The sequence below is a fragment of the Sinocyclocheilus rhinocerous genome, unplaced genomic scaffold (genome assembly GCF_001515625.1).
Source record: "Sinocyclocheilus rhinocerous isolate Xijiao unplaced genomic scaffold, SAMN03320098_v1.1 scaffold790, whole genome shotgun sequence".
Taxonomy (NCBI): Eukaryota; Metazoa; Chordata; class Actinopteri; order Cypriniformes; family Cyprinidae; genus Sinocyclocheilus; species Sinocyclocheilus rhinocerous.
In genome coordinates, this window is record NW_015666971.1 from 143,153 (window position 1) to 154,205 (window position 11,053).

The window sequence follows — 11,053 nt, forward strand, 5'->3', positions numbered from 1 at the left end:
AAAAACGTATTCTCGTAGCTTCGTAACTTTACAGTTGAACCACTGATGTCACACGGACTACTTTGTCGATCATCTTGGTACTTTTCTGGACCTTGAACGTGGTAGTTACCTTGCTGTCTATGGGAGGGTCAGAGAGCCCTCAGATTTCATCAAAAATATCTTAAATTGTGTTCTGAAGATGAACGAAGGTCTTACAGGTTTGGAACAACACGAGGGTGAGTAATTAATGACAGAATTTTCATTTTTGGGTGAACTAACCCTTTAAGGGGAAAACTAATAAAAAAAACTAAGTAAACAACTCACACACTTATACTGTATATCACCACTTTGCCAAGTCAAACTTCAAATGGCCTGAAAACATGATCTGTGGGGGTTTTTTCGTGAGCAATCAGCTTGTTGAAATTAAAGGTACATCTCCGCATCTGTGACCAGTGTTAACCGAGCTCTGATGACTGATGAACCGAAAATAAGTTTATTATTAAAAAGAACATCTGAACATCAGTTCATAAATAATATATATAATTGTTTAAAAATATATATAATGTTTCAACTGTTACTGCCTTGAGCTGTTATTTTGGAATAAATGTAAATTGCTTAAAAACACTAAACTGATTAGATTTATGCTTGGTTTTAATAAATAGAATAGCCTATTATTTACATTGTTAATGTAAAATTACAAAAAAGATTTTTATTCTGGTAGTGTAAGTAATGTTTAAATGTAAATGTGACTGGGACATGAATTAATATTTTATGGAAACATTTAATATATATATATATATATATATATATGTCTGAAATATCACATATATACAATTAAAGTATATTTGTACCATGCCACAGAACTTTTCTGTAATTCAAAAATGTACTATTTTTTTTTTTAGTGGAAAAGCAAAGTCAGTAAGATGTTCAACCTCCTCCATTCAACCACATTTTAACATCCCAAACATCAACAAACATTTGCCCAGCCACATTTGCTCTTTAATGTCCTCTTCTGCTCTTCAATAATAAAGTAACACAACAAGGGGATTGCTTAACGATGGCAGCTGGACATGACAGAGACACGCTCATCTGTCAGGGACAATTTCACATCACAGTCAACTCTTTGTTTGTGTCCCGTGTGTGTGGCCATGCCATGCTGCACAGAAATGTGGTTAGTTTGGACAACACTTTAAGCTTTTTCCATTGTTTCATGACAAACAAACAACCCAACAATTACAGTGCTACCCAGAGGGCCGTTTCCACATGTTGTTTGTCTCACTGCGGCTCTCCAATAGACTGCGCAAAATTAACATTTGTTACTCTTATGTGGCATTACCCTAAGGTTTTATATAAATATATGAAAGTATCTCACAAAGCCTGTCAAGAATCTCTGAGTCATATTCTCCTTTAAAATCAAAAGAAAAAAAATATACAATTTTGTATAAAGAGGTTCTGTGCAAAATCATTTCTAAGTAATAATAATGACCACCAATGGAAACTATAAGCGTACTTTGAGTTCTCCAGCAGAACCAGGATTTCACTAGAAACCAGAAGAAATGTTAAGATTATGATCCGTATGGAACTACTGATGAAAATGATTAAATCATCTGCTTTGAGACTATACTGGACCTGTGCAATTTCAAAGGGAAATCCTCTGAATTGGCCAAGACTTCAGAAAGAGAGGCAAATCTAATTGTACGTTTGAAATATAAAAAGACTTACCTCTAAAGGAGAGTCACAGAGGAACCTCTTGAACTGTGAGGGGAAAGAGGTAGAAAAGAAATGCGTTACTTTACGTTCATGTGCATATGACAAAATACAAAATATATAGTTGGTGGGCAGTCTTATGGATACAGCTGAGCACATTTGATATGGCCTTTTGCGTGATTTTATCAAACATCTCTCCTGCAGCTGTTGCTAACATAAGCTGCATCACCAAATCCTCATTAGACAGCTAATGCCTGACAAGGCTTCACTCTATCTACAATACCTACACACAATCATGCACACAGAAAACTGAGAAAAGATTAATGACAACATGTCTGCAAACAACATTTTGCAGTGTCGGGCTGGTTGCGATGCTCAAACAAACAGATCAACATTTTAAATCTTCAATTCGACTTTCAAATGTTTTCAATTCTCCTTTATCTAAGAGAGTCTAAATAAACTTGGCTCTTTAACAACACACACAATTGCAACTTTTGAAATCACACTGATGTAAGACATTTAATATCCTTTACTTAATTTCACAATGAGTAGCTGTTTGGTCATTAGTTTGTTTTGGCCCGAAGCGAGGCGGCAGTAACTGGCTAGCATTGTGAAGAAGGAGAAAAAGCAAGATGTTTATTCAAGGAGGTTTTAAACAACTTAATCTTTGCTAAAGCATTTTCTTCTGTGCCATGATGGACTTTAGTTGTTTATTGATGACTGGCAGGTGATTTGGGTAGTGTGTTTCTCTGTTTAGATCACAAATAAGGCCTAGAAATGACAATTATAAGGACATTATAAAACGGATAATTCCGGTCCTTGATTCTGATTGGCTGAGCCACGTTCGAAGCTGTTGTAAAATACTACGTATATGGAATAACCATTTTATAAAAGCAACTCCGCTTCACATCGTGCCTAACAACGCCCCTTAGCTGTTATAAATTCACTGTAAACCACGGCTTCTTGGGGCTTATTGCTTTAAAGGGGTCATATGATGCGATTTTGATGCTTTGGAGTGTTACAAGCTCTTGGTGCATAAAGAAGATCTGTAAAGTTGCAAACACTAAAGTCTCAAAACCAAAGAGATATTCTTTATAAAAGTTAAGAGTTAACCACACCCTCCTAAAACGGCTCGTTCGTTTCAAAAAGGCGGGGCATAGAGGAGAAACAATAATGTACAGTATGTGGAAAATAATGTGATTTTTGAACTTTAAACCGCATAATCACATTTCATTACACCAAATACACAAAAGAATGTTCTTTTTAGCAGCATCATATGACCCCTTTAAAAGAACACACACACAGCATGTTAGGACACAAAACACATTTGACAACCATGCACAAGGCACACAAGAGTGACTTATATGCTGCATTATTTGCATGAATAGCACCATGTCTGATGCTTTTATAGCAAAATACTACTAAAAATGAATGACGTCAAGTTGCTTTAATCGCTGCACCCCATAAATATAACAAAAACCATGACGCCTGAAATTCTTATCTTGTCAGCTACAAGTGCCTAATTACAACAAAAAAAAAATAGGAAGTGCGAGACAACACTGGTCAGATCAATAATCTTCATCCAAACCACACACACAGAAATACACACACATTTGTGTGTGTGTGTGTGTGTGTGTGTGTGTGAGAGAGAGAGAGAGAGAGAGAGCAAGCTTATATAAACTAAATTACTATTCATCCACATTCACTCCATTAGACTTGAAGAAACCTTTAAATGAAGCCGCTGCTTCCAGATCTTCATCAGAATAAATTCGATGGAATTACATTTGGTTCCATGTAACAAACTCCCCATCCCCCTCCATCTTTAATATACAGACACACACAAAGCGGGTCTGGTTGTAATCGGGCAAAACCAGGCTCCTGCGGTTTAAAATGCTACAAAACAAGCATGAGCAGCTTCGCTTATTGGACCGCGAGAGGGTTGGAGAGAATTAGTCAGCAGTTACAAACTCCATATTAAATATACTACAACCACACAATTTATGATATTCGGTTCCGTTAAAAGTTCTTGAACATATACACCTTTCAGAGAACTGTTTCTGTTATATATCCTTAAAACTGTATGGCTTATATCAACAACTGAGTCTTTTGCAATAAGGCTCAATTTGTTACCTCTCCAGGCGGTTGTGAAAGAGAAACGCATTGTTGGGAAAGTGGAACTGAGAAAGATGGGATATGGGAGAGGGGTGCAGCGAGTCGCTCGGGGGGTAAAAGCTGGCAAAGACTCTCTCTTGTGCTGCCAGGCACACAACAGGGGGGTTTGTGGGTAACGGCTCTATGAGAGAGGACAACGCAGCCTTGCATATTTCCATTAGTCTTCTTGCTGATCTCCTGGAGCCTGGCAGCCGTGACCCTGCCTGGTTACTAACTTGGACTGGACAGCATTAAGATGCCCACATTCACATGTGGATTTACATTTACATGCACAGAAGAAGAGAAAAGAAGTTTAAAAAAAAGAGAGAGAGAGAAAAGAAAAGAACAGAAATGAAAAAGAAAAGAAAAGAATAAAGTGAAAAAGGAAAGACAAAAAGAAAGTAAAAGAAAAAAGAAAGAATAGAGAAAAAAGGGAAAGAAAATAATAGAAAAGGAAAAAATTAAAAGGAACAAAAAAAGAAAATAGAAAAATAAATTAAAAAGAAAAAGGAATAAAAAAACTGAAGAAAAAGAAAACTGAAAGGAACAAAAATAAATAAAATTGGAACTATTAAAAGGAGAAGAAAAAAGAAAAGAAAAATGAAGAAATTAATAAAATATTGGAAAAAGAAAACAGAATGGGAAAAAATCAAAAGAAAATAAAAGGAAAAAAAACAAACAAACAAGCAATCAAACAAACAAAACAAAACAAAAACAAAATGTAATAACTTGCTCTCTCCAAAGCAAGTTTCTGACATCACCAAGCCCTCTTAATTTCTCAACCTCTCCAATCCAACTTTTCATTATTCAATCAATACCTGGTGGTAAAAAGTTTTTTTTCCCCTCATTAAATCTTGATGTTGAAAGAAAAACCTGTTATTAAACACAAGCAGTCGTGCTTCTTTCACCAGCGTCATTCTCTCTGTAGCCCTTCTTCAAATCTTGTTCTGAAACGTTCCAAAATGGCCTTTTGTGAAAGCAAAAAGGTGAACTCTGACCAAAAGTAGAAAGTGAAATGGCTCAGCAGGGATTTAAAGCTCTGCTAATCTGAAATTAGGCAGAACTTAGTGAACGTTAGGGATCGGTTCTTAACAGACCATGAAATCTACTGTTTAGATCAACCTACATCTGTCAGAGAGGTAATAAGGCAACACCATACTTCATTTAACTAGTTAATATTTTTTTAACATGAAAAAAAATGTAATCAAGTGAAAAGGAGTTTTAAGAAAAAAACAGCTAATTTTGGAAATTGTCATGCATCATTTAACAGCAAATGCATATACTAACACTTAAAAGTCTGAGACCCTACAAGATGGTCATTAGTCTTTGTAAAACAAATCCTGCTGGAAAGAATAAACGCGTATGAATCGATTTGTGTTCCTCCTCTCCTCCCCAGTGCTACTCCGTATAATTAGTTAATGTGTCATTAGGTGGAGTAAATTCAGTTTTAACAGGATTTGTTGTGCTGAAAATTAGTGCCACATGTGTAGGAACTCAGTCACGCCTCACTACATCAGACTACAACAGCACAAACCTCTGCCTCTGGCTCTGTGTTTGTGTCCCAATTACAGTCTTCCACTCACAATAAAGGGCCGTTCACACTGATTTCAAGCAACACAATGACCAGAAGTCATTCATTTCCACTGAGACCCACAAACTCCAACATTTACTTTAATCTTTAATCAAGGTTTCCACAAAAGCACTGATAATAACAGCAAATCAGCATATTAGAATGATGTCTGAAAGACACTAAAGACTGCAGTAATGGCTGCTAACAATTCAGCTTTGCATCACAGGAATAAATAGCATTTTAAAATATATTACAATAGAACACTGTTCTTTTAAATTGTAATAATATTTCAGAATATTACTGTATTTTTTTAAATCAAATAATTGCAGCCTTGGAGAGCCGAAAAGACTTCTGTCGAAAACATTTAATCTTTCAGACCCCAAACTTTCACTTTTGAATTAATTTCCTATAATTCTAATTCACATCATATTAATCACAAAATCAGTGTGATTTCAGACAGACAGGGAAAATAAAGTAGCTGAAGTAGGCCAGATCCACCAGCAAATGGCACGAGGAGGCAGAGGATGAAAGAAGGAAAATAAGGGAAGGACTGAGAGAACGGGGTGAGAGACAAGTGACTTAAAGAAAATCCCCACTTCACTTTATGCATACAGACCATTTCTCACATCTGCAAATGCAAACATACGCACACCTTCCACACTATAAACAGAACTCTGTTATGGCAGCAGGAAAGAATCTGGCAGGAGACGGTCGGCTCTGACGACTTATTATTTATTAATTCCCACATTTTATGAGCATGAGGATTTATTCATTTGCTGTTGGCAGAGCTGGGCCGGTTTCCAGGCCTAAGGGGGACAAAGGCCTCTCTCAGGTTACTGAGAATGTCAAGTAGGTCCACATCCTGTTCACCCTCAGCGTCTGTGTCCTAACAGAGAGTGAGTGATTGGGACCAGAAACAGATTCTAGACAAATATGCAAACGTAAATACACATTCAACACAATGCAAGCACAAGACTGTGGCGGTAAAAAAACCCTTCCGAGTTCCCTTCTGACGCCTGTGCCATTACATCAGACGTGTTATTCACTTAACAAGCTATAAACATTGAGGATTTCAGAAGCATGTTGTATTGCATTTGCTACACTGACTGTTGCTCCACCATGACGGTAGTTGATCTGTGTATTTGTTCACATACACTACTGTTCAAAAATTTGGGGTATGTTTTTTTTTATGAAATTAATACTTTTATTCAATGCATTAAACTGATCAAAAGTGACAGTAAAGATTTTTATAATGTTACAACAAATCCATTTCAAATAAATGCTGTTCTTTTAAACTTTCTATTCATCAAAGAATCTTGAAAATAAAAATAATCTCTGTTTCCATATTAAGCAGCACAACGGTTTTCAACACTGATAAGAGCAGTAAATCAGCATATTAGAATGATTTCTGAAGGATCATGTGATGCTGAAGACTGGAGCAATGATGCTGAAAATTCAGGTTTTTATTACAGGAATAAATTACATTTTAAAATAAATTAAAATAAAAAATTCAGTTATTTTAAATTGTAATAACATTTTCAAAATAATCACTGTTTTTTTTATTTTTATCTATCATAAATGCAGCCTTGGTGAGCATATCTTTGAAAAATATTTAAAAATTGCCCCCAAACTTTTGAGCATTAGTGTCCATTTGTGGAGTAATGTTTCAGGTCTTAATGTAGAGTTGCACTGCATTACAACAACATGGCATGAGAGTGTCTATAATGAAAAGATAAAAACTGTATTTACAGAACATTCACAAACCACAGATCCATAAGCTATTAACCTGTTGACCGACTTCAGCAAGCCTCACTGAATGCAATAAGATGAATCTAGATTTGTCGCTAGCGCTTGCTCAATACTCTTGCTGTTAGGTCACACTAAATGGCTCCAAAGCACCAAAAATGTAGACAATTGGGGTCTTTAGACTCCAGAAAACATCTGGTCAATCGTCAACACCACAAACTACTCTCCTTTTGTACTCAAAAACCTTCCAAAATTAGTTTATTTAAAATGAAACCACAATTTCACTATATTCATGACCTGTTTGTCATTTTCCTGTTTGACATTCGGTTCAGTGTAGCTTTTCATTGTAAAAACCACCAGCTTTTTTTTAATCACTCTTTATATAAAATTAGATTTCTCTTGGCCTCCCTTTGTCCTCCTGACAGTGTTTTAATAATGTAAAGATTCCCTACAAGCTCCCAGACTGCAAATGCCGCTTCTTTTATGACACGTAATTGAGTTATGGCCGTGTTTCACAGAGCAGGGTGTGTCTGCGCGGCCGGGCCCAGTCTAAGACTGAAATAACACACGGTAGAAATGTTTTACCCGCTTACATCTCAACCGATCCATCCAGTCCTGATTCACTCTCTACCAAAACACAGGTGAATTATTGACCAATCCAGACAATTGCTCATGTTGTTCTGCATGTACTACATAATTATTACAGCAGCTTTTCATTCGGCAACAGACATCTGTAATGAAAAGTTATGGGATCTTGCAGCTCTGTGACTCAACATGCTACTGTCATACATTTCTACTATTGCACGACTGTTACTAAACTCATCAAGGGGGATATTAATAAAACCAATGAACATCGGAAAGATGCAATAAAACAACTTTGGCTGCATGAATTATATATGGGCCAAAATCTGCTCAGTCAAAAAACATTTGCAATCTTCATTTCACATTTAGCATCAACCCCTCAACAAAACAAACGCATAATAAAGCTCCTACTGCAGGGCTGTACGTTAACTTTTTTTTCACATAGCACTGGTGCTACAGAGGTTGAAAGTTTTGTAGCACAGGCCAAAAAGTTGTAGCACAAGTATAAAACGTCTGTTATCATGTCTGAAAACAAACACATGGAGTTCATCACGTGTTATGAACATGCAAAACTGTATCGAACGCGTGCTACAGTGGTAAATTTATTCATCGCACAGACCAGTTTTTTTGTAGCACGTGCGACATATATGTCGCACTGTACAGCCCTGTACTGTGACGTGCAATGGTCTTTGAGGAATCGATATAAATATCTAGCCTCTGATTTAGCTCTTTTTATGGCAGTCATTATAAAATCAGTGCATTCAGGCAGAAGCATTGTACATAATACATAGAACCACACTGAATCTGTGCAATCTTTTTGCATATTTTACGCACTTAATGCACAGAAAAAAATTTTTTTTGAAAATTTTCACTCAGAAATTGCTAGTAAACTTCACAAATAATTACAAAGAAATTGCAAGCAACACATTGAATTAAATGTTACATTTAAAAGTATAAAGAATGAAGTTGTATTTTAGTTTTATTTACTATTATATTATAATATAATGTATAGTTCTATTACAATTCATATTATGCTACTATTATATATATATATATATATATATATTAATAATTTAAAAGAAATTAATTTTATATAATTTTTATACTTTTTTTTACAGTGTGGGTGGGAAAATCCACTGATTAGATTCAAATACAAATTCAGAAATCTTTTATATAGTTAAAAAATTTAATGTAAGCAACATGCATTTAAAAACTTGATCAAAACGTCACTATAATTAGAAAACATGATGTTCACCCATGCAAAAATTCTCTGCCACCGCTATGTGGGTTTTTAGGGGATGGGTGGATGCCAGGGCATTGCTAGGGTCTTCTGGGTGGTTGCTAGAAGTTTCATACTTAGAGTTAGGGGTTTGTTCCTAACCTTATGTATGAGCAATAGCACAAAAGCAAAAAAAAAAACTAAATCATCCCACACAAGGCAGAGAAAAAAAGTGAATGTGTACGTGGGAAGTAGATGTAAATTTGTGAGTCGGTTGAGTGTTTGATGTAGTTGTGAATGTGACATGTTTCAGTCTGTACCTCGCTCTCCCCGCACTCGTACAGAGAGTCGCCGTGAACGGTCGTCTGGTAGCGGGCGTACAGTGCTGCTGACTGCTCGTACGACACCAGGAAGTCCGGGTCCTCAAAGCTGACCGGCACTAGCCTCACCTTCAGAGTGATGAAGGGACGATTAGAGGGAGGAAGCACAACAAAACGGCACGAGAGGAGAAGACGATTGAATAAGAAAGATGGAAGGATAATAGGAAATCAAAATAGAATGGATGGGGAGAACGAAGGAAAAAAGGACATGAATGTGTGGATAAGGGGAGTGGTTAATACAAAAATGAGAATGAAATGATTTCAACAGCACTGTATACATCGCATATGAACCCACAAATACAATGTAATTGCATTCCCAATCTGTCTTATACTTTACCATGTTGTTAATTTAACATATTTAAAGAAGTTTTTTGGAGGGATGTACAATATGGCTGTCACCATACCAGTAATGATTAATATTAATGATCTTATAAACTATCAGACTGATTAGGCTGATACTGGAAGTCATTAAGGCATAAATGTGATATGATATAGTTTGGAAAATTCAAACAGTGTATTCTTCTTTCACTCTAGATTTCTAAAAGAAGTGCACAGTTTTCCATCTGTTATAAATATATTTATATTATAATGCTCTGATGCACCCAAAGGACAATGAAGCACATAACATATACAGATATATATATGACAGAGTAACTTGTTTCTGTGTTGAGTTAGACAGGGAAGGAGATATGTATCATGGATTCAAACTAAATGTAGGGAAACAGGAGGCTGAAGGTGAGGCTGGTGCACTGGGGCTGTGAAGCTCTACTCAAGGCTAAAATCACATGCCTTAGACTGATACAGACAGTCAATGAACTTAATGAATTACAGTTAACACTATGTCAATGGGGCAGTGGGATAAGCACTGGTCCCTTGACAGATTAAAAAAAATAAATAAATAAAATAAATAAAAACACCCATTCCAAGCTTGGTCTAAATCTTTTTCAATGCGTCAAGCCCAACAAAATCAGCATGTTTGAGACAAATATATGCAGTAGGGCATCCTTCAATGTGTATAGACACACACACACATACACAAAGCATTCACAAACAATTCAATAACTTAGAACTGTCATAAAGCGAGGGCAGAAAGAACAGAAATTTAGAAAAGCCAAAGACTGAAGTGCAACACCAATTCAGCCCAACTCACAACAAAAAGTCCCATGCAGAGCTTCCGATATATTATCTAATCTAGATAACAAATTAAAGGTAGTACAATGTTTTCATCAAATAAGCTAACGTGTTTTTAGTTGCATTTTATACATGTAATCCAGCCTGATTCTGTATTCTGGTTATTAGGGGTGCTCCGATTGATCGGCTACCGATCACTATCGGCCGATAATCACGTTGGGATGATTGATCGGCGGTCTCTAAAAGGCCGATCTCAAAAAAACAATCTCAAGCTGATGACGCTGCCGTGAGAGGTTTGGCACGACATGCAGCGGCACCAGCATTTTCAGTGACAATGTTTGGATTTGAAATCAAAATAATAGATAAATGTTGTGTTTGTGGTAAACAGCCACGGATCAGTAGCGGACTCTTCTGTGAAAGCACAGTCCGTGTTGCTTCTCCTCTCACAAGAGTCACCTAAGAGGAGAATTCCCCCCATTTTCGAAAATGAAATTCAGGCCCTGAATAAATGTATAAAAATCCTGATTGGAGTATCACTATAAATAGTTATAAATGATAAAAAGAAGGCTTTAAAAAGATCGGTATCGG

General features: G+C 36.3%; 1 protein-coding gene across 5 annotated transcripts in view; it reads right to left on the reverse strand.

Moving 5' to 3' along the window:
- The window catches only part of ate1 (arginyltransferase 1), a 94,777-nt gene that overhangs the window by 53,797 nt on the left and 29,927 nt on the right, over positions 1-11,053 (reverse strand). For 4 of the 5 annotated variants that reach the window (XM_016544951.1, XM_016544949.1, XM_016544952.1 and 1 more), the window contains one exon: positions 1,702-1,734. In XM_016544951.1, coding sequence (XP_016400437.1) covers positions 1,702-1,734 — 33 coding nt within the window. Of the gene's footprint in view, positions 1-1,701; positions 1,735-9,274; positions 9,404-11,053 lie in introns of all 5 variants that reach the window. The other variant, XM_016544950.1, reaches the window with a different exon arrangement.